The following is a 25,147-nucleotide window of genomic DNA, read 5'->3' as shown; positions in this document are numbered from 1 at the left end:
GTCCACATGACCAAACAACTCTGTCCTTCTGCGTCCATCCTCGAAGGTGGCTCAAAGTCACGTGGCATCTTTCTTCAACGCCCTTCTGAAACTCTGGGTGACATCAGAAAGTATGGTTACAACATCACGGATGAAGCTGCCACTGATCCTTCTGCAAAGGTATTTATTGGTACAGGGCACAGAGGGATTACGACTAGACTTGCTGTAACCAAACTACCGGCAAGTTGCACCCGCTCAAGCCACACTGTAACAGATGCTACAATGGATCTGTGCAACCCTCCCAATTCCCTAGAACCTGAACAGGACCCCGATTTGTATCTCACCCCGAACATGCCACCTCCCCTACTGCATTCTCAAGAAGCACAGGCGAACGTTCATACACTTGATTCGTCCACAATTCCACTGTTATATTCACAATTGATAGTGCCTAAGCCCAAGCCTGCACATTTCTCTCCCCACTCCTCTGCTGCGCATAAGCCTTTTGATTCTACCTGCCCTGTGTTTCAAAACCAGCTACCTCATTCCTCAACCCACGTCCCTTCGATCAAGACACAACTACACGCAATTAGTTCACAAAATACCAGACTCTCAACTTCTCCTGAACTGTACCCTAACGAAGAGTCTGCGACTAACCAGTCCCAATTAGACTCCGATTCCTCCCTACTGGCCTCCTTCAACAAACCTGCGCCTTGACCATCCTTTGGATTTCCACCAAATACATCCATTCACACGGCTCTCAACGCTGTGAATTCAAGTATATTCACACTAAGTTGTACGAATTGTTGGAGCAGAAATCTTCTAATCAAATCAAGTTAACGCAAGTTTTATAAGGCAAAATTGATTGGATTGCATACAACTTAATGAAAAGCTCTGATTGTCATTGTAATACTTCTTTGGCTCCTGTGTCGACCTCACCTCCATTGGTTGAGTCTATTCCTAGCATTGGAGCAACGAGCAGCATTGAGCCTGATCCGAATTTAGCCCACTCCATTGTCCTGGTCCCTTATGCATCAATGACTCCATCACCCCTTGCAGACACTGCGAAAATCCATAATTTGTATTTCGACCTAGACAACAAACGAACAAAAAAAGAGAGAAGAAAAACAAAAAAAACATGTGACACCCCTCTGGAAGTCACTAAAAAATCCCAAAACTTGTTGTTGCCAAACTAGAAAAACAGAATGAAAAAAGCAAAGAAATGTCTGAGTAATTTATCCTCCCCTCAGCAGATTTCCTCTACAGTCGTTACCATAGAGTCTGACCACGCAATATCATCAGATGAACAAATACTGGAACCGGCAACTGGTGCTCGCATGCTACCATCGCAAATGGCAGACTCTGAAAATACTGTGTTGGAACCAGGCGTGACTGTGGAGATGAGTGGCTCTCAACCTTCACTCGCACCCAATACCATAGCTGAAGATGATGCCATGGACGATGATCTAACGAACCTATCATTTCCAGTATGTCTTTCCCTCCAATCACTGAAATTGTTCACAAAAGTCTCCAATCCCTACTACCTTCTATGGCCAAACCCAAGCAGACATTCTGCGTGAACTTGGATGTTGAATCTACCTTTTTCAAAACTTTAGCCCAAAAACGTGCTTGCAATTTAAGCGTCATATAAAAGGAAACATGTGTATTCACGATACAAGCACCATCTGTTGCTCAGGATAAACCCTCACTTGGCTGCCTGAGTGACCATACTAAATCCCTTCCAAAGAACAACTCTCCCAAATAAATGAATTGAGGCATTAAACCGATGATCATTTCAGATACTGACACCTTAATTCTAACCCTGTTAGACAGGCTGCAAATGGATCCACATCCACATAGAGCGACCTTGCTAACAATTTTTAAATCTATCAGCAAATTAGAATACATCAGGTCACAAGATATAGAAACATTGAAATATCTTGACCCGTCCAACTTGGACAGAGTAGAGATACACATACCATCTCCTATTGTAAAGAATTTAGTGTGGCAGACTCGTGATGAATTGTTTCATCACAATCTTTTAATTGAAATTCGATCGAATCCTCCTCTTCTATCACACAAACAGACCCAGAAGACCAATTCTGAAGTGAAATCCTCAGTAAACACTGAAAATGAAGGTGACTCCGCACAACAGCCACACTGCCGATGCAAGGGGGTCAACACAAGACTCCCTACAGCAACAGATATCTAACGTACCTGCACAACTCAAATCAAGATGGACACTCTTGATCAATATCAGCAAGTTTTGCTAGCGGTCTGGAATACTAGAGGCTTCTCGCATCTTTTAACATCTAAAGCAGATATTCTCAGCACCTACAATGTAACCGTGTTGCAGGAAACATGGTTTACATCTGAACCCGTGTGGTCAAATCCAATATAGCCTGGGTCCCAGTTATTAAAGCATCACGAGGAAGACCAGCAGCAGGGTTGTTAACTGTAATATTATTACAATCCAAGGTGCATATAGAGAAATGCTTTTCACCTAACCCAGGCATCCAACTTGAATGTTCAACTACTACAAACTTCATCATCCTTTTTTTCCTAAAACAGCACTGATTAACATTTACTGGAATCCTCTAGAGATAAACGATTCCAAATTCAGCCAGTTACTTGAGTCAATTCTTGATCTTATTCTACTTGACCCTAAAATACAGACAACTATAATAGCGGGTGACTTAAATACTAATTGTCTTGTATCACACTTTAAAGATCCCAATTTAAGAGTGGCTAGATGGACCATGCTGATGCAAATCAGACAATTTGTCATGTTAAATGGTTCATATACTCAAGACTCCCCTCCTGCTTGCACTTGCTCAAGAGAAGCGCTCTCTTTGACATTAGATTATGTCTATATATCCGCCAATGCGAACAAGCGAGTGGCTTCTTTCAAAATACTTCAGAATTTACCAAGTGATCACAACACCTTGAAGGTCAAATGGCTCCCATATCTTGCCCAGGCCCCTCACCTATATTCACAGGCCTTAACTTTAAATCAGGGTCGCAATAGGCTCATATGGGGACCTCACGAGTTAACTAAACTATCTCATCAGTTAACCCTTGCCTTTGGAAGTGGAGATCCTACTGAGCATACTGACTATTTGTGTCATCTGACTGTTTTCAAACAACATACCTCTAATCTCACCCGTCCCACTTTGAACCATAAATATAATTATATCTCTGAAATTCAAGATCTCAAAAAAAGCCTATGACAAGCTATGAGACCACTTCCCCCAACCAACTCCAAATCATATAGAAGCAATTTTAGGACCAAATACAAAAATAAAATTAAACAGAGCATAGCTCTAACCAAACAAGTACAAGCAGAAAGAATGCTATGCACCCTAATGGAAAGGTCAGCAGCAGAGATCTGGAATCTGATAAATGATTCCAAAATAAATACTCCTCAGTCCTTAATGCTCAACACCATTGACGAACAAGCCTAGATGACGCACTTCACCCTACTCTTATATGACCATACACTACAGTCTTCCAGCCCCCCTCCAAACCATTAAACCTCTCAGATTCTATCAAATATGACAACGAGGATATTATTATGACAATCGAAAAACTTAGTTCATCTAGAGCACAGGGACCTGATACACTATCAAACCTCACCTTAAAGCATAATCCAGTAGAATGGGCCCCGATTCTAGATATCATATTTCGACAAGTAATATTGTCAGGTCATATTCCTTCTTCCTGGTGTCAAGCAATTATAATTCTGATATTTAAAAAAGGAGACAGGAATAAACCAGACAATTATAGACCTATAGCACTCCTTGATGCGCCGGGAAAGATTTTTGCCAGATTCATTATAGAAGCGTTCAGGAAATGACTCGAAGACTCTAATCGTCTAGATAAACATCAGTCTGGTTTTATAAAGGGGACTGGGGCTATTTTAAATCTAACAATCTTAACAGCCATCAAAAACCAAGCGATTATGAGCAAACAGCCGGTGTTTTTAGCTTTAATTGATTTTAGACAAGCTTTCGATACAATTGCACGAGAACATCTTTGGACTAAACTGGCTAATGCAAATTGTCCATCTTACATTATCTATTTTATTCGCCAATTTTACTTAGAAACCACCATCAAAGCAAAACTCACAACTGATGGCATATTATCACAACCAATTCCAACAAACATAGGCTTGAAGCAGGGCTGTATATTTGCGTCGATTTTATTTAACTTTTACATCAATGATATTGGTGAAGCATTTAGATAGTCCAAGCATTCCCTCCAAGATTAGGATAAAAAGAAATTGCATGGCTACTATATTCAGATGATTTAGTGATTTTAGATAAAACCCTGATAGGGCTACAAAGAAAACTGATGGCCCTGGATATTTATGCCCACTCAAACCATTTATTAATTAACACGGCTATATCTAATATCATAGTCTTTCATTATCATCTCCCTAAAACAGGATTTCGATGTAATTTGAAACTAGCTAAAACATCTGTTGTGCAAGTAACAAACTATGGATATCTTGGAGTCAATCTCAATACCCATCGGACGGAGCAACCTTATTAAAATTAATTGAAAAGGAGAATGGCATTACTATCCACCCAAGGGAGAGCTCTACAAAGAAAATATGGCAAATTCTCCTATAAACCAGCAATCATATTTCACAGACTCAAAGTAGTTCCCATAATTATCTATGGGGCCCAATCCAAACTTCCAATCAATTGCCCGAGATGGGATACTTTAGAAGGACTGTATTGGAAGATAATACTAAGACTCCCCCATAGTACACCCATTCCCGTTATAAGATTTGAACTTGGCCTAACTTCTTTATCAACAATCGTATGCTGGCAATATCTGGCAGCTTATCGGAAAAGTTTGACATCCACACCCTACGCAACAAATCTTCTCCCAATTTTAAAAGCAACTCTAATGTCATTGCCACAAGGTCTCCTTCATTTGTGGAAAATTCATTGTGTAAATATTATGGAAGAAGCAGACATTCCCATAGAACTACTATTGGAAGATCCTGACAAAGCAAAATTTTATTTGTGGCGATGGGATTGGTGTCGCACTTGGGAATTATGCATATTTACATCTGGAGCTTTAACACATAACGCAATGAACCAACTTCCCTTTTTCTCTTATAAAATGCTCTGATCCATCTTATGCCATCGCAATTCTCCACTTAAGACTTAATTTATGGTCAACTACGGTTAGATTAGCGACATTTAAGCTAAACGGAGATAATGATGCTTCTTGTAGTTTCTGCAAAAATTCTCAATCTGATGAAACACTGCAACACCTTCTTGTTGAATGCTCGGCGTTAGCAGAACTGAGGAAGTCACTACTCTTTAAATATTTTAAGCATTTTAATTTGTTAACTGAAGACCAAATGTGGATTCACATTTTTAATGCAACTAACATTTCTTTAAACATTGTTACAGTCCAGTTTATTTTAACACTAATTTTATAACAGAGCTAGTATTCAAAATGTGTCTCAAGCCTGTCACTATCCAATATGAAGATATGTAGATTGATGGTTTTAAAGTGGTGTTTTTTAATAACTATTGTAAATTCCCTCCTTTTTAGAAGAAGTTTTATCATTATGTACTTGAATCAATTATATTGTCACATGACAGACAATGCAACTAACCTCTCTTTAAACATTGTGACAGTTCAGGTTTTTTTAACCCTAGATATACAACAGAGCTACTATTCCAAATGTGCCTCATCCCTGTTACTATCCAGTATGGAGTTATGCTAATTGCTATATTTAAAGTGTTATTTTAATAACTATTGCAAGTTCTCTCTTCTTAAGTAGAAGTTTTATCATTATGTACTTCGATTAATCATATTGTTACATGACAGAATAGATTGTTCAATATTCAAAGGTTGTTAATCTCCCAGTCTTAGAGCAAGTGTCTCTTTCTCCTTTAATATCTTTAATAATTTTAAGCTTGCTCCTAACCAACTTAATGGTTATCTGTATTATGGGTGTACTGCATGGAAACAACAAGCACTGCTTTGTACTACAAACACCTAGAATTAGCCTCACAACTGAGATAATATGGATACTATACAATATATCATCAAATGACAAGAGTATGTATGTACTATGGGGTATGAATTCCTAAACTAATCCTGTGAGATCCAAACTAATGAGATCCAAAGACCAAAATGTACACTATGAAATGTAATCCAACTGTTGAAAAAGTTGAAATTATCAACTAAAACAACTTACTAATAAAACAAAAAACATAAACGAAAATACATGTTGCACCACTCTTTGAACCAGGGTGTTTGTTGGCAGTGCAAAGTCACGTTGCACCAGTGTAGGGTCACTTTGCACTGTGCAAAAGCATTCCATGAATCAGGCCCTTCATATTTTAATTGACCTCCACTCCCCTGGCTTTCCCTTAAATTCCCTCCCTGAATTCCCCCATTTTTTATACAGCCCTTTGTTGCAGGTTGGTCTGTACTATATAAATCCCATACTTAGATACATGCATACATAAACAGGCACATGTATTCTCTTTTGCGCCCCAACAGTAATTAGCATGCACAATAACTAGTGAATGTAGCAATTCCAAAGTGTTGTAGGTAAACCACGGTGCACTTGTATTACTCAACTACATCATCCAGATTCGTGCAAAAATATTCCAGAACACTCAAATCATGTTCCATAAGACCATGACATGTTAGCACATGTAATGTTGGATTCCTGTACAGTTTATAAATACAGGACTACAACTACTACTAGAAGGTAATAGTATGAGAGGCTACAAGCCAAGGCCTGTTGATGATTTCACACATGGAAGATCCTCACTTATTTCCTAATGAACTGCACTATTTCCAACACTTTATAACACATTTGTATATTATTGAATTTATATAACGTTTTAATCCAAAACGTTTTACAAGAGGAACAAGCAAAATACAACAGGCATAAGTAACAATTGAATTAAACCAGAAAACAGTACAAAAACAATTTACATTATGGAAGAGGATTGGAGAGTAGAGAGGGATCTTGGTGTGAGACGAAGTAGGAGGAGATATGAGCAGTGGTGAAAGCAGAAGTAAGAGAGGAAGCAGAGTGTGTAAGAGAGAAGAATGGAAGAGGTGAGGATTAGAAAAGTGCAGGAAGTGGGGTAGGAGGGAGTAGAGTGAAAGGAGAGGGTGAGGTGGAATAGAAGTAAGAAAGGGAGTAGGAAGAGAGGGTAGAAGTAGTAGCAGAGGTGAGAGAAGAAGCAAAGGCTTTTAGGGAGGTGAATGGAAGAGATAAGATTGCATTAGAACATATGTGACAGTCACATGCATGTAGACATTCTTGACACAGACACCTGGTTTATTTTTATTCATAAAGTTTATAACACTTGGAATTTCACAACAAAACTTTAGCACTTTTCTTGTGTGTCAATCAAGCAAACATGCACTTTAATCAGATGTCATACTCAGTTTTGAAGTGCGGGCAGAACGACACGTTGAGCCCTTATGCTATGAGGGTGCTCCTTAGCCCTCATGCCACACTCTATCTACAAAAGTGTGTCCAAGACTGTTTTTCCTATTATTGTGACCCTGCTGTGCTGCATACTGTAGAAATGATATCATCCCACAGAGCCTTCACATACAAAACGCCCTCTTCCATGTCATTGGTGAAGAGTTTCCAGCAGACTCGAAATGCAGAGCAGCAGGGCGGCATACGCATGCGTACTGGGAAAATCTGGGCACACTGCTATGCTTCAGAAACGAAATCAATATGCCCTTTTGACATTAACGAGTGTTTATAAATCACACGTTTTGAAGGCTGTCACATCAAGCAAACATTTTTAAAAAAGCTATAACATGTCCAAGCTCTATCGACCACACACACACGTTTTATGTGCCTTCATCTTCAAGGTATTCATATTTGTATTTGATTGAGCTGAAACCTTTCGTGAACGGGCACATGTTATGATATGATATGTCATTTATAACGCGCCTGTACACAAGTGTTTCTAGGCGTTTCTGTCCTTGAAATTACAGTAGCAAATTTACTGCTGAGCCGATTATTGGTCTGTACTGTGAACACGTGGTTTGTTCTGTTTTCTTTACTTTTTCTTGCAGCTTTAATTGTTACAGGATTCTTTAGGTTCAGCCTGGATTCCTATAAAGAGGTTTTTTTTAAATCACAAAACCCTGTGTCTGTTTTGGGGTTGGGTGATGTCATCAGGCAGTTCCCTTGTGTGTGTATGAGTGTAGTCGTGTTACAGGGTGGAAACCTAGTGGACCACAGATTTGCAAGGAGTTAAAGGAATATACTAATCCCAGTCCATTTTACTTGCACTGCTTTTCTCCATCCGGGGAAGATCGAGTTGCTTTGAACGTGAATCCGAAGCTATCATCATCTTAGAGGAATGTTTGAGTTCTTCTTTATGTAAGGTACAGTTTTGGAGCGCTGCGTTGAGCTGTAGCGGTCTTGTTAGAGATCTGTGGGCATTATCTGAGCACTTCCATAATGGGCATGTCAATTGCATCAGGCAACATGCCTTGAAAACCCCACAAACAGTAGGGCCTCATTATTACAGTAAACAGGATTATTGAGAATCATTGGGTTTATGAGGGTTTTAGGACATGGGGTTCATCTTGCTCATGGTGAACTGTTGGTAGTGAGCGGCAGAAGTGATGAAAGCCACACGCTTTAGGTTGCTGTCACAATGCATGTCCCTGGAGATAAGATGGCGTCAGATGAAAAGAAGAGTGCGGAATGGCCATGGGGTTGGGGACTTGGGAAAGCAAAGGACTTTGGGGTGAGCTGGAGAGGGTGGAGAAGGAGTCCAAGATGTGGATGCCGATGGCAAAGTGGTGTCATTTGCATACCGTCTATCTCTTGGGAGATAGACGGTAAAGAGGAGGAGAGTGATGACAGCGGACACTCCCAGAGTGGGACATATGTGGGTCAGCATCGTATGGCCTACTGTAGCAAAGACTCAGAGGTCGAGGAGGGCTACAGTAGAATGAAGATACGGTGGCTATGATGGGCACAGGTGATCCAGTTAGAGAAAGGGGCCAGACTGAAATCTGATGAACAGATCTGATGACAAACATGATAGATTATTCACCTTGAGAATGGGGTGCTTTTAGCTGGAGAGGAGGGCAGGGATGTTGAAAGGATGGCAGCGGTCTTAAGAGAAGGAATGTGGTAAAGTTGGCCATGAGGAAGAATATATATGGGGACTCGTGGGTGGGAGAGAGATAGACATTTGGTTGCCAAGTTTGCAGAGATGTTTGTGAACTGAGGGTATGCAAGTGCTAAGCGTAACACTTTGACTTGCTCAATGGCAGTGTGTAGTGACTAAGCTTCCCCTGGGGGGCCGTGCATGTCCCTTCCTATGTGTTGTACCCCCAGCACAGCCAGCATCCTCGTCACCAATGTTAAATTCTATATTTCATATAGAATCAGAAGCACGATAGATGTTCTTAAGTTATTTATTTATCAAGAACATGTGATTTAGATTAAGTTACAAGCAAAGGAAAACATCCACCAGCCCCAGTGGTAGGCTGGCCCCAACAGACTCACAGTTCAAATCCCCATCCTATAGATTGTACAATAACATTCCAAAAGATGACATCACAGCCAAGTTGCCTCACCCACACACACACAGCCAAGCTAGATCCCTACACAGTGGCGATGGCAGAAAGAGCGAGAGCCCCTTCAGAGGCTTCTATAGGGTCAGAGGAGGGAGTTCTCATCCATACATAGACTTAAGCGCATCCTTATTGAGTATTGAAGTGATTGTTGTAAAGCTTGGAGGAGTGTTTGTGTTAGAGCCTGTGTGGAGAGCAGGAGGAGGTCAGAAAGTGAATTTTAAACACTCTAGGACTCGCATCAATTGAGGTTTTGAAGGATTGAATCATGAGAGAGTTTAAGCCTGATTATGTAGAGGGAAAGGGCAAAAAGATGGTTACATGTATGTGAATGGTGCAATTGTCAGAAGGGGAAGGATCAATCATGCATGTGAAAACTGGAAAAGCATGAGACAATGATGGGATCCAATGCATTTCTCTTGGGGTGGGAGTAGAGTAAGTGAATTTATACTGAGTAGTTTTAAGGAGAGGGGTGACATCAAGGTTTGAGTTGAGCTAGAATATTATATATTGAGGTCCTGCAGAATAATGAAGGGGAATGTGGGAAAGAAGGGGGGAATGTGGATATTCCTCAAAGAAGGTGCCAGCTGGATAGGGAGAGGGCAGGTGGTCGAGGCAGCTTCTAAAAGCGGACAAGTGGGGACGATAAAACGTAATGGCAAGTTGCAGGGTTTTGTAAATGTCATTAGAACTTTAAGGGGCATTATAGAACATACTACACATTGCCTATCACATATATGTATATTACATAATATGGCAAGCTGTTACACTCAGTTTTTTACAAGATGAAAGTCTGTAATTCAAGGGGATGGTACTATCTAAAAAAGGACAGTTTTCAAATTCACTGGTAAGTGTGAAACAAAAGACTATGGGCCTCATTACACGGAAGGCGGAGGACGAAGGTGCTATTAGCACCTTGGTCCATGCCGGTAAAATACCGGCACCGCCTTGGTGGAAAGGGGAATTACCGCCCCATTCCAAGGTTGGCGGGGCGGTAATTCCCCCTTCCACCACTGCCCTTCCCCATTCCCATTTTTGCCCCATAGGGCATAATGAGAATGGGGAAGGTGCTAATTACGGCACCGCAATTTTGCGGTGCCGTAATTAGCACCAAGGTCCCTTAGCGGGTTGGTTTTTAACGCCTGCAAAAAGCAGGCGTTAAAGCACCAACCCGCTAAGGGACCTCGTAGTAAGGCGGTAATGGTTAACGGTCACCGTTACCATTAACAGTGACCGTTTGTAACGCTCACCTGATTCCCACGGAGGCGCGGGTCTTGGCAGGAGGGTGTCTGTGACTCGAAAAGTGATGTGCAGGACTCGATTGGCTTCTGGGGTCGAACCTCTTCGCACTGTGTGTCGAACTCGAAGAGTGAGGTTTCTGCAGGTGAAAGAATATGGGGGTTAATGGCCTGGGTTGTTGAATGTCCCTCTCTCTCTCTCTCTTCCCAGCTTTTCTGTAGAGCCCCCCCAGGTCAACGTGCTCACCTTAGATAGGTGAATGCTGGGCTCTCCATCTGCGTCTGGTGCAGGGTGCCGTTGCCAGTTCCTTCACTGGTGAAACATTGGCCTCTTGAATTCAGAGGATGGTTACCGTTGTTATCTGCACGAGCGGTGAGTTTCTGGACACCTTTCGTCTTTATAGTCTTTAAATGCGTGGCACGTTAATATTGAAGACTCTGTATAATGCTTTTCCCTTATGTATTGCAGGACTCTTGGGATGGAAGATGGAGTGAAGCGCCTGGAAATTCGTAAGTATGGCAAGCGCTCTAACTGTCTCTTTCCTTGCAGCTTAGTTCGTGTTAAAGAGACGCCGGAGTATTCGCAGGCATTTTATTGCGACGAGCGCGATGGGCGTGAGTAAATACCTGCTTAATGTCTTTTTCTTTTGTCTTTCAGATGTTGGTTTGCAGCGCCGGAGTCAGCGGAATGCTAACTAAACTTTGTCTTCACAGGCGGCGATGCAGAATGAAGAAATCCGGAATTCACGGCGTGCCGGTAAGTATAACAATGCTTTTGTCTTTGCAGGCGAAGGTGCAGCGTGAAGACACGGCCGCTGCTGATGGATCAGGAGAGAAAGCACTGTGTGTAAAGTTCGTCTTGCTAACCTGTTGTTTCTTGTCTTTTGCAGGTGCTGATGTTGACTGGATACAGGAATGGTAAGTATAATTCTTGCAGGTTCAGGATCGAAAGAGGAAAGGCTGGAACAAACTCGGTGAGCGTTCTGCTGCAGATGCAGAATAACGCGAAGCACGTTTCATCTATCGGGTGTGGTTTAAATAGCCTTGGAGTGATGAGGCGTCTTCTTCCACGGCCCCGCCTAGGTAAGAAAAGAGTTCCAGTTTCCAGAAGAGTTCCAGTGCTGTATCCAGGGAGTGGAGCTGCCCCACCCAGGTAAGAAAGTAGTTCCTGTTCACAGAGGGCTTCTAAGTGGCTGGTAAGTAAGCAGCATGGTCTGCCGCAGGTAAATCCACCCAAGCACTTTCACACCAATTATGAGCCCGGCGCTTCCAGTGCCGGGACCGATGGTTTTGATGAGCCTGGTGCCACCAGCGCCAGGACAGGGTCCAAAAGGTCCCAGTAGCGACCGGCTGGTGCCTAGGATTAGGGTTAGGGGCCTGCTTCCAAGGACGTTGGGCTGGTCCTGGCTCCTTGGAAACAGTGATCATGACAGCACCCCCCCTCAAGGCCCCTCCTAAACGTGTCTTCTCCGGGGGTTTTGGCTTGTTGGGGTGATTCAGATGGAATTTCTTGATCAGACGAGGTGCGTGGACATATTCTGAGGGTTCCCAAGACCTCTCCTGGGGGCCGTATCCTTTCCAATCAACCAGATAATATAATTTAGATTTGGAGATTTTGGAGTCTAGGATGTTCTTCACTTCGAATTCAAGTTCTCCATCTACTAAAACCGGTTCTGGAAGTTCAGTCAATCGGGTTTCTGGTTGTACTGGTTTTAATAAGGAGACATGGAATACTGGATGTATTTTCATATGCGTAGGTAATTCCAATTTGACAGCCACTGGATTAATTATGGCAGATATGAGATAGGGTCCAAGGTATCTCGGGATGAAGGTGCGGGGTCCTTTTAGAGGCAGGTGCTTAGTGGATAACCAGACCTGATCTCCTACAGCGTAGTGAGGGGCCTCTTTACGGTGTCGATCTGCTCCTTTTTTGAATTGAGCTTTAGCTCTTTGCAGATGGGCAGTGGCTTCCTTAAAAGCATGGGTGATCTCCGAGTGCAAGTGATCCACAGCAGGTGCTTCAAATTCTTGGGGAGTACCCAGGTTGGAGGTTCTAGGATGGTGTCCGTATAATAGGAAAAAAGGAGTCTTCCCGGTTCCAGAATGAGTCGAATTGTTGTAAGCGTATTCAGCGATCCAAAGAATATCCTTCCAGGGGTTTTCAGTTTGTTGGAGCATGCAACGTAGATATTGTTCTAGTGTCTGATTTGTCCTTTCGGTTTGTGCGTCAGTTTGGGGATGGTGACTGGTCGAAAGTCTTACATCAATTTGGGCTAGACGACAGCAACTGCGCCAGAAGTGGGAGATGAATTGACTTCCCCTATCGGAGACTAAAACCGAGGGAAAACCGTGTAAGCGAACGATGTTTTCCAAGAATTCTCGGGCCAATACTGAGGCTGAAGGTAGACCCTTCAGGGGAATGAAGTGAGCCATCTTGGAGAATAGATCCACGACTACTAAGATGGTAGTATACCCCAAGCATGGAGGTAAGTCTGTGATAAAATCCATGGACAGGGTATGCCATGGACAGGGAGGGATGTCTAGTGGCTGTAATAGGCTGGCTGGTTTCTGCTTCTGACTTTTATTCTGGGCACACACACCGCAGGAGATTACAAAGTCTCTAATATCCTTTTTCCATGATGGCCACCAGAAATGTCTTTTAATCTTTTCCATGGTTTTGGTAATGCCAGGGTGACCCTCCATTAGAGAGTCGTGATAACAGGAGATTACTTGTTTTTGTATTTTCTCACAGGGCAAGTGCAATCGTCCTCGGAAATATGGTAGGTCTTGATCCACTGAGAATTCTTTTCCCTTTAATTGCCAGTCCTGCAAATCGGCCGGAGTTAGGAGTGATTTAACCGTGGTCTTGATGTCTTCAAAAGATTGAGTGCTGACCAAACCCAAAATCCTTTGTTCTGGGATTATGGGTATTGGTTCTGGAGTGGTCAAATGTTCATCTACTCCCATCCGGGAGAGGGCATCTGCTTTTCCGTTCTTACTGCCTGGTCGATAAGTAATTATAAAGTCAAATTCAGCCAGAAACAGAGCCCAGCGAAGCTGTCTGGAAGACTGAGCTTTGGCCGTCTTTAGATATTGTAAATTGCGGTGATCAGTCATTACGGTGACTGTGTGTCTGGCTCCTAAAAGATAATGCCGCCATGCTTTAAAGGCCGATCTGATAGCTAAAAGTTCCTTGTCTGTAATTGAATAGTTGATCTCGGGAGCCGAAAACTTGCGGGACCAAAAGGCTACAGGGTGTAACTGGTGTGTGACCGGATCTCTTTGTGATAAAACTGCCCCCATAGCAAGACTAGAAGCATCCGTTTCCATGATGTAGGGGAGTTCTGGGCGAGGATGTTTTAGAACATGTGCAGAAATGAATTTAGCTTTTAAGTCCTGAAAAGCTTGTTCTGCTTCAGAAGACCACTCAAAACGTTTGTTCTTTTTTAACAGAGCGGTGATGGGCTGGACTATCCGAGAAAATTCAGGAATAAATCTGCGGTAAAAGTTAGCGAAGCCTAACATGCTTTAAACTCCTTTTACAGAGGTTGGTGATGGCCACTTGATGATTGCATCGACTTTCTTTGAATCCATATGGACTCCGTTAGGTGACAATATGAATCCCAGGAACTCGACTTCAGTTACGTTGAAAACGCATTTTTCAAGCTTAGCAAAAAGATTATGTTGATGCAATCTCTCGAGAACCTTTTTAACGTGTCTCTGGTGTTCCTCTTCGGATGATGAATAGACAAGGATGTCATCAATGTAGACAACAACACACACGTCTATGAGTTCTCTAAGGACATTGTTCATAAAATATTGGAAAGCGGCAGGAGCGTTACAAAGTCCAAAGGGCATCACTTGATATTCGAATAGCCCGTACTTGGTGCGGAAGGCCGTTTTCCATTCATCGCCCTCTTTTATCCGTACCAAGTGGTAGGCTCCTCTGAGATCCAATTTTGTATATATATATGCGTCTTTGACTTGGTCCAGGAGTTCAGGGATCAAAGGTAACGGGTATCTGTTTTTAACGGTGATTTGATTCAGGGCGCGATAATCTATGCAAGTCCTAAGGTCTCCTTCCTTTTTCGGAACGAAGAACAAAGCCGATGAAGCTGGAGATTTTGAAGGACGGATAAACCCGTTAGCTAGGTATTGGTCCAAATATTGTCTGAGGTGAAGATTCTCAGGCTCGGTGAGGGCATAAATCCTGCTGCAAGGAGGAGTTGTTCCGGGTATCAAATCTATTTGACAGTCGTAAGACCTATGAGGAGGCAGGGTGTTAGTTTGATCCTTCCGGAAGACGTCTTGGAATTCCTGGTATTCGGGAGGTAATTTGGGAACCTCCTCCGAAGAGATTGCCGCCAGTGAAACATCAGGCCTAGGATAACAAGTGGTAAAACATTCTGGAAACTGAACCGTCTTTGCTCGCCAATCGATCTGAGGATTGTGCTTCTCTAACCAAGGGATTCCCAGAATGATCTGGAACTGAGGAGCCTTGATCACATCAAACACGATTCTCTCCCGGTGTCCATCTTGACTCACTAGCGTCACTTCTTGGGTGGCATGCGTTACTGGTCCGGAGGATATCTCCGTGCCATCCACAGTAGTAATGACGTCTTTTACCTCCTTAGGGACAAGGGGTAGATTCATCCTTGATACCATTTCACGGTCCACATAATTACTGATTGCTCCACTGTCGATGTAAGCTTCAATTGCATGCAAACGATCCGGACGTTCAGGACTAATGAGGACCATGGGTACCACGAAATGCGAGGTCACGGGACAAATCTTAACGCTCGGCAAGAGGACCTCTACTCTTGTCGGGCTAGGTCGTTTCCCTGCTCAGAATTTGTGGTACAGGTATCCGCGGCTCCTACAGCCTTCTTAGCTGGTTTCACTGGACAGTCCCGAAGAAAGTGTCCTGAGTTTCCGCAATAGAGGCATAATTGCAGCTGCCTTCTTCTTTCCCGCTCTTTCTGGGTTAAAGGTCCTTTCATGCCCCCTATTTGCATGGGTTCCACCGTGTCAGCTCCCCTAGTAGAGGTTTGTGGTTTAGAAAACACTCGGGTATCAAATTTGGAACGATCTGCCTTCCTGTTCTGTAGTCTGTGGTCCAATTGGACAACTAAGTCAATATAGTCTGAGCATTCTTGTGGAGGATTCACAACTTGAGCTAACACATCCTTGAGCTCTCCACGCAGGCCTCTGTAGAAAAGCGTTATTCTCTTATCCTCGGGCCATTGAGTTTCCACTATAAGTCTATTGAATGAGGCTATATAAGTCAAGAGGTCTTGATTACCCTGTCGTAATGAAAGAAGTTCATTGTCCAAGGCCTGCCCTTGTGCATGTCTTGCGAACAGTTTCTCCATGCTGGACTGGAAGGCCTGGAAATCATGTAAAACCGGATCATCCTAGGTGACTAAAGGGATCGACCAATCTGCGGCGCTGCCACTGAGATAAGAAAGCACGAAAGCCACCTTGGTCTGGTCTGTTGGGAAAGCAGCTGGTCGACATAAGAAGTGTAAGCGGCACTGGTTGATGAACACCGCAAATTTCTTTGGATCACCAGAAAAGCGTTCGGGCGGAGCCAAGGGCACATTACCGGGCAGATTGATTTGTACAGGATTTAAAGATGATGCAGAAGGATAACTTCCTCCTGGAGCGGGCAAAGGTGTCTGTCCTGCCTGCGTTTGTAGCAACTGCCTAGCGAGGTCCTCAGTTCGCTCCTTGGAAATTATCAGTTCTCTTCTTAGAGAGTTCGTTTCCTGACGAGCTGCATGTACTTCTGCTCTTAATTCTCCGAGCAACTGGGCTAGTTGATCAGTGTCTGAGGTTTCCATTGCGCCTGGGTAGGAGTTTTGTGGTGGGCTTCGCGTTCTGTAACGCTCACCTGATTCCCACGGAGGCACGGGTCTTGGCAGGAGGGTGTCTGTGACTCGAAAAGTGATGTGCAGGACTCGATTGGCTTCTGGGGTCGAACCTCTTCGCACTGTGTGTCGAACTCGAAGAGTGAGGTTTCTGCAGGTGAAAGAATATGGGGGTTAATGGCCTGGGTTGTTGAATGTCCCTCTCTCTCTCTCTCTCTCTCTCTCTTCCCAGCTTTTCTGTAGAGCCCCCCCAGGTCAACGTGCTCACCTTAGATAGGTGAATGCTGGGCTCTCCATCTGCGTCTGGTGCAGGGTGCCGTTGCCAGTTCCTTCACTGGTGAAACATTGGCCTCTTGAATTCAGAGGATGGTTACCGTCGTTATCTGCACGAGCGGTGAGTTTCTGGACACCTTTTGTCTTTATAGTCTTTAAATGCGTGGCACGTTAATATTGAAGACTCTGTATAATGCTTTTCCCTTATGTATTGCAGGACTCTTGGGATGGAAGATGGAGTGAAGCGCCTGGAAATTCGTAAGTATGGCAAGCGCTCTAACTGTCTCTTTCCTTGCAGCTTAGTTCGTGTTAAAGAGACGCTGGAGTATTCGCAGGCGTTTTATTGCGACGAGCGCGATGGGCGTGAGTAAATACCTGCTTAATGTCTTTTTCTTTTGTCTTTCAGATGTTGGTTTGCAGCGCCGGAGTCAGCGGAATGCTAACTAAACTTTGTCTTCACAGGCGGCGATGCAGAATGAAGAAATCCGGAATTCACGGCGTGCCGGTAAGTATAACAATGCTTCTGTCTTTGCAGGCGAATGTGCAGCGTGAAGACACGGCCGCTGCTGATGGATCAGGAGAGAAAGCACTGTGTGTAAAGTTCGTCTTGCTAACCTGTTGTTTCTTGTCTTTTGCAGGTGCTGATGTTGACTGGATACAGGAATGGTAAGTATAATTCTTGCAGGTTCAGGATCGAAAGAGGAAAGGCTGGAACAGACTCGGTGAGCGTTCTGCTGCAGATGCAGAATAACGCGAAGCACGTTTCATCTATCGGGTGTGGTTCAAATAGCCTTGGAGTGATGAAGCGTCTTCTTCCACGGCCCCGCCTAGGTAAGAAAAGAGTTCCAGTTTCCAGAAGAGTTCCAGTGCTGTATCCAGGGAGTGGAGCTGCCCCACCCAGGTAAGAAAGTAGTTCCTGTTCACAGAGGGCTTCTAAGTGGCTGGTAAGTAAGCAGCATGGTCTGCCGCAGGTAAATCCACCCAAGCACTTCCACACCAATTATGAGCCCGGCGCTTCCAGTGCCGGGACCGATGGTTTTGATGAGCCTGGTGCCACCAGCGCCAGGACAGGGTCCAAAAGGTCCCAGTAGGGACCGGCTGGTGCCTAGGATTAGGGTTAGGGGCCTGCTTCCAAGGACGTTAGGCTGGTCCTGGCTCCTTGGAAACAGTGATCATGACACCGTTAACCATTACCGCCTTCCGTGTAATGAGGCCCTATATGTACTCTTTTGCAATAGTTAACCGTTATTCAGTGGCAGAAATAGAAGATTATAACTCTACAGATGAAGAGGCAAATGGATAATGGTTCTCAGAGCTCCAGATGCTGGACTGAAAACAGACCAAAACTACGTGCATTACTCAATTAGCACTCAAAAGCGTTGTTTCTTTTCACAAACGTTGACATTCAGGTAGGTTCTACTTGTCTGCGCTATCATCATTTTGCTTTTTTTTTTAGCTGCAAAATAGTTTTGTGAGGATTTATGCATACATTGTTCTCGGAATAATCGCTTTTTACATTATCATTTCTGTTAGGCGTGTGAACCTTTACATCCGCTGCCCCTCAGAACATGCAATCATTTACTTCTGAATTTTATTCCCTAGGTTTTCCCCTGTCTTCAAAAACGATGTGGCAATTATGTATTCCCTATTTTAGGACAATATGAGAACTCTATTTTACATCATTGCAAATTCATCCATCCGTGTCTCCATGATTTGGTCTTGTTAATTGAGTTGCATACCCATACTGGGCCCTATGTGGGCTTGCAGATCACACCAACATTCAAAACTCAAGTTTCAGTGCAAGCAATTGCCTTAGTTGTGTTCTAATCGGTTGTCCTACATGATGCAGCACATCATGTAAAAGGTTGCTTGAAGTTGAGCACCATCAAGGGTAAGGGAAGAGGAATTTCCCAGGAAGATACATCAAATGGCCTGTTGAAGAGGATGGATAGATCAAAGAGGGTCAAGAGCAGCAAGATATAACACAGCATGCAGTTTTGATGTATACATTGAACAGAGTGATTGATATAACATTGACAATTTATCAACTTAATAGCTGTGCAGGCAATGCAAGAGACATCGGCACGCTATTATAGTGCACTCATTGTTCATTATGTAGAAAGGATCAATGCACTGTAAATTAACACATAGTGCATAGTGACCATCAATGATGGGACAATGGCAATGGCTGTTCATCTAGGTGATGTGCAAGTGCATGTCACTCTAATACCAACATTCTTTCTTGCACACTGGAGAGAAGGATCTTCGTCTTAATCTCATTCAGATTGTAGCGGCCGATGATGGGGAGGAGGCAGGAGAGCATGACTGAGATTATGGCCATCATGAAGCCCCAGCCGAGCTGGCAATTTCCACTGTTGTAGATCCAGGAAGAGCCACAGGCCTCCAAAGCAAAGGGGGAGTCCAAGCTGAAGGGGAAGATCAGGAGGCCCAGGATTGTGGCGAACACTAGATAAAAACAAAAAGTGCACGTCGAGTCAACCCTGCTATGCGAGGCATCTGCACCCCTTTCTCCCATGAAATAGGATTTTGGATCCCGTCATTAAAATGATACAGTAACATCAGGCTCGTACTTAACTTTGCAATACAGGTTTCTATGATGACAGTTCCAATTACATAGTTGCCTGTTTTGCATTCTATTCTTAGATGCTGATCCCAACAGCTCAGTTTCACTAATTAAACGTAACCTGTCAGTAGCAGCACTTCCATGTTGGTACAGTGTGCCAGCAGAGCAAGCATGTACTCGTTTTCTAGGCAAGAACAATCCTGTTCTGAATGGTTTCAATGCTTTCAAGCAAACCGCTTGTCCAAGTATAAACACATACTTTGCATGTGGTGTAATCTAAAAACAGGATCAAATTCACAAAGCACTTATTAATATTGCTCAAAGCTTTTGTAAAATATGCAATGACCGGCTCACGGAAAATTCAATTCAATAGTCACATTGATGAGTGTGTCGTGGAGGAAGAGACTAGCTTATAAAGCAACTAATGATTAATCCAGCATTTATGTTATTCCGATGCCTTTTAAATTGTTAGCATTTTATGGTATTTGGTTTATTTTGAAGGATTTAATCTGTTTTAATTCTCCTAATCACTGTTTTATGAACTTGTTATTATAAACGCTTTTAAATAGACAGATGTATTTGATACTTGGCGATCGTTCATGTAGTTTGTGAATCTGTGTTTCCTCTGTTTGTTTTAGGGCCATGCCGAAATAAACAATAAACCACAACTATTAATATGATATATAGCACACATGTGAAGGCACTCTTAAAAGATAATCAAAAACAATGTGGGCGAGGAACAAACAATTCATTTTCGAAAGTAGCTCCTAATATTTAAAGTGTACATGGTAACAGGTCTGGGAACTGCGTACCCCATGTTCAGGAATCGACGATAGAGTGTTCTTTCTCCCTCAACCATTCAGAAATGAAACTGCTGTTGTCTCTAAGTCAGGCCATACCATCCACATTATATTGACCCACACAAAAAGAGTCTGTAACCTGATGTTCATGTTTGACTTAGCCCTACCGTTTGCCCTCCACTTTTAACCTCACCTACTTAACATGTTGTTCTTTTAACACACGGTCGACCTAGCGCTGGCTAAAGTGTTATCCCATCTAAACTGCTATAATAGCATGCCCATTAGTCTCCAGAGGAAAAACTTCAATCAACAGCATCTTCCCCAAGTGAGATGGAAAACTAGTGTTCAAACGGGGAGAGCACAGAAATCCACCTGGAAGACCATCCACTGCCTCTCGCTGGAGGAGAGAATGCATTCAAAATGTTGCTTTTACCATCAAGACCCGATTGGCTTAAGAGCCAACGCTAGAGGGCAAAGAGGTCAGACAGTAAAGATCCACTTAAAGTCTTAGGTTGGAACCAAATAGAAAATACAGCCAGTGACATTTAACCACAGATTTGTTTGGTTTGAGCTGGCTGAGTTTTCGGTGCAGAAACTTGTAATTATCTGAGCGGATTTGTATAGGTCTGCGGCATCTCGCGAAGTTGAGAAAGAAGCTGAAACCGACCTTAGTCTTTCAAGCTTTCACGAGCCAAACCCAAACTAAGAATGTATAACACAATGGCAATGTAAGGCTCAACTACTTAACCAATAAACCCGTAGCTGGGGGCCATTACGTGTTAATGGCCACCCAGCAAGGGGTTCATTGCTATTAGTATGCCGGCACATTTTACTGGGATACTAATATTTTTTAAGTTGTGAAATTTCACAATTTACAAAGTATATTTTTTTAAATGGCGCTATTGATCGGGTAAGAGACAATACGTAGTTCCTTCTCCCTTTCCACGGTGGCCTTGGATGTCTGAGCTGCGCCCGGAACACTACTGTTCCCGGCACAGCCAATGGACAAGGAAGGAGAAGGTAAGTGGGGAGGGCTGGGAGGTGCCTTATTGTGTGGAAAGGGGGCATGGCACACAGCAGTGCGGGACACTGGGGAATCACACTTAGCTGCAAAACCCGGCAAGGGAAGATGGTGGCATCCCACTCTGAGGAGGCTTGGAGCGGGGGCTGTACCGTGTGGTAAAACCCCTACTCTGAGTCCCCTTATTGTCTGAGAGGCAGCCACACCCCTCTCTGGTGTGTTAATAAAAGATATCCCTGTTTTGTGCTATTATTTAATCATTTCCTTGCTTGCCTGCACCCTTTCCTTCAACTTGGAGCACCTAAAAGGATGCTTTTTGTGACATGTTGCATCTATGATATCACCAGCCAATAACAAATACTTATTGGCTCAATAGTTCCTAAAACATAGAGAAACATTTGGATAGATATATTTAGGGAGATTTTGTTAGTAGTACATGCATGGGTTCTTTGCAGGAAAGTACCATACACTGTACTTTTTATTTACACTTTGCACAAACATGCAACACCCAACAAGGGGCAATTGTAGTATACATGTTCAAGTATACAACTAGGTCACAGCAATAATAGTGGCCCAATATGGAGTTAGAGATGAACTGGTGAACTGCGAGTATCTGATTTTGCCATCCTTGTAGAAAGTGTTACCCGAGTACTTTCCTTTTCTGTTGTGCATGTCGGGGGTTAGACATGTGTATAGTGCTGTGCCTTTTCTAGGAACTACAAAGCTTTTTTTCGATCTGATAAGTTAAAGAGGTTTCCCTCTTTTTAGTCCAAGTACTTACTGACCCATTTTAATGTCTGGATAACTTTCATAATAACCAACTCTTACAAAAATGTAGTATAAAAATGGAAGTACAGCAGGAAACCCTTCGGCCATATTGGGTACTCCAATAACAAGACTTAAAAATGTGGTCCTTCTTGATTGCATATCTGCATACTGCATACCCCGACTGGGGCTCCCAATCATCATGTGGTTCAGTGGCTTCATTTGTTGAGGACTTTAGTGACTCAATATTTTCTCGACTGACCCAATTCTGTTCTGTGGCAATAAGCCACGAGGTGGCGGGCCAATACCGCCCCAGGTAATGCCCCCGGGGCGAGTTACAGGCCCGAGCGAATTAGACCGGGGTACTAATTGCTTTTTTTTCTGTTCTGAACACGTTTCGGAACAGAAAAAAAAAAAAAAAAAATGGCCGCCGCCATGGAAAGGGAAAACGTAGTCTGTTTTCCCTTTCCATGGCGGCCATCGGGAGCGGAGGCGCTGGGAACAGAAGTGTTCCCAGCGCGTTCACTTCCAAGACCAGAAGAAAAAAGAAGGTAAGTGGGGTCGAGAGGGGATGGGGAGGAAGAAAAAAAAACATACCGCTGTCTCAGGCGGGGGACGATGGAAGCCTCCAGCCTTGTGGAGGCTTGGAGCGAGTCTCCACACGGCTGGAGGTTTCCATCGTCCCCCGCCGGAGACCGCGGGATAGAAGGTAAGTGGGGTGGGGAGGGAGGAGGGAGGAAAGGCTGGGGAAAATATCTTACCTGAGTCGGCGGCGGGGGACAAAGGAAGCCTCCAGCCACGGGGAGACTCGGAGCGGGGATGGCCCCGCTTCGAGCCTCCTCATTGGCTGAGGGGCTGCCACGCCCCCCGCCGAGGACAAGGCGGTTGGAATCCCGGCCGAGAATCGAAGGATTATGACCCGGCGAGAGCCAATCAGAATGCTGGTTGCATTCTGATTGTCTCTCGTCGGGTACTAATTGTGAATACTGACTACTTCCTAATACCACTACAGCTCTTACATCTGATTGCAAAATTTCAGATCACATCACTACAGAGTTTATATGATAAGGTGATATGTTTTTGTGAAAGCCTGTATCCTTTGCAGTGAAGTCAACACTTGTGGGCTTCAGACCAGTGTTGACATATCAGATGCTGACTCGTTTGTAAGGAAAACTAGTTATTTCGGGTCATAATTAGTCAATTTGATGCAAGGACAATATATTACTAAAATCATAACTGTCTTGGACTCCAGATGAATCTTGCTACTAGATACAGGAGCTAGTCCTGTATCTTAATGTTTGCCATTTTAATGTTCAAGATTGTTTTCTTTACGCTAGGTACTGTCTCCTAATGCATGTTTCAAACGTTGCTATAAAGAGGTCATTCTCTGGCATGGCGTGAGGGATTCATATTAAGCATTTCCCTTTTTCAATGTATTTTTCAAGCAGAAAGGAAAACAATCCTTTAGACAAAACTGCAATTCCCATAATCACCACCTTGGAGACTTCACCCAACCATCCTGCACCAAGTCCTTTATCAGTGTCCATCTTCAATCCAAGGTCCTCTTTTCTTACTGCTCCGCAGAAGTTGATGCATGACTAGTGGTGCAGGCTTGCTAATGCTTCTTGACTTTTATCAATCTTAAAATTACTTTATGTGTTCTCCCTAGAAGGGACTGTGGTGCGGTCGTACGGGCATTCTATAGAGGGCATTCAGTTAGGCCTCAGTGCTCCCGGGGTTGGTGAGCTGGGAGGATCTCACTCACAGCAACCTCCGAGACCTGCGGCTGCCAGTGTCCTCAATAGAGATATCAGTAAACTTTCTCATGTGCGCATCTTGTTGGAAAGCGCATGATGCAGAGCTAGTGGAAAGCCTCCACCATGACACATACTTATGCCCTGATGTCCAGCATAAGCTGGGTTGCCAGCAATGTGGCGAGCAATTGCGGGGTTGATTTGGTCAGCAGATTTAATTAAAGGTTTGACGTTTAAGTACTTCCAGACGATTAGTGTGTTTAATACACCTTTCACTACACTTTCTGTTAAGGAGGACAGTCATGGAAAAAATGAAATCAGAGGGCTCTTGGCAGTACATGAGACTTCTGATCAGCAGGGGTCTGAATCAGAAAAGGGAGCCTGGTAGGGGGAGTTTGTAACCTTTATCAATGCTTCCTTATCCCAAGCTGTGGACGAAATATTTTCTAAGAGACTATCCTTTCCCTCCAGATCTGTCAACGACATGGTCTCTTCAGCATTACCTCGGGGAGCTCCATATACTCCCACTCTTCAGCATTACCTCGGGGAGCTCCATATACTCCCACTGTGGCAGGTCGTGGAGGGCTCAAGCTGGCGACCTAGGGTGTATTACCACAGGGAAAGCCTCAGCAAACAGGAAACATTGTGCGCAAACAGTGGATGTGTGCAGGTATTGTCGTTCACTCAGTCACCCCAGGGCAGAGAGGACATAGGAACCCTCTATGATGGAGCTGCTTCAATCTCTCACTAGACCCTCAGACCACGAGGATGGACAGAGTCTGGCTAAGAGAACAACAACATCTATGGCTTTAGACTTGTCTCCTATGGATCCAGACATGAATACCTTTCCATTATTGAGGTGATATGCCCCGAAGTGGCGGACCCACTCTGTAGGTAACGGCCCAACAGCCAAGTTAAGGGCCCGAGCGCAGTGAGAGTCCCTTAATGAGGGTGGTGGGCCATTACCAACAGAGTGGGCACGCCACAGAGGGGCATATCGCCATTAGCAATCATGTTGTGCGCTACACCTGTCCTAATGGTTTTAAAAAAAAGTAAAGTATTTTCTACCTATGAATAGGATGCCTCACGGGGTCCTGTTCACAGAGAGAAAATACTACACTAACATGGCCGCCATGGAATTGGAATGCGGGGCTCCATATGGAGCCCCTACACAATTTCCACGGTGGCCACACTGAGACAGGAGCGGCAGCGGCTGGTCCTCCACACTGCAATCAGGTAAGTGGGATGGGGAGA

The 25,147-nt window shown here is 43.8% G+C and overlaps 1 protein-coding gene across 1 annotated transcript in view; it reads right to left on the bottom strand.

Moving 5' to 3' along the window:
• Positions 1-18,991: 18,991 nt before the first annotated feature.
• Positions 18,992-25,147, bottom strand: part of LHFPL7 (LHFPL tetraspan subfamily member 7) — a 92,487-nt gene continuing 86,331 nt past the window's right edge. The window contains exon 3 of the mRNA XM_069620404.1: positions 18,992-19,435. Coding sequence (XP_069476505.1) covers positions 19,188-19,435 — 248 coding nt within the window. The 3' untranslated portion in view covers positions 18,992-19,187. The remainder of the gene's footprint in view (positions 19,436-25,147) is intronic.

The sequence above is a fragment of the Ambystoma mexicanum genome, chromosome 10 (assembly GCF_040938575.1).
Source record: "Ambystoma mexicanum isolate Mex_15411 chromosome 10, UKY_AmexF1_1, whole genome shotgun sequence".
In the NCBI taxonomy this organism is placed as follows: domain Eukaryota; kingdom Metazoa; phylum Chordata; class Amphibia; order Caudata; family Ambystomatidae; genus Ambystoma; species Ambystoma mexicanum.
Note: the sequence above shows the minus strand (reverse complement) of the source record. Positions and strands in the feature narration are given on the sequence as shown.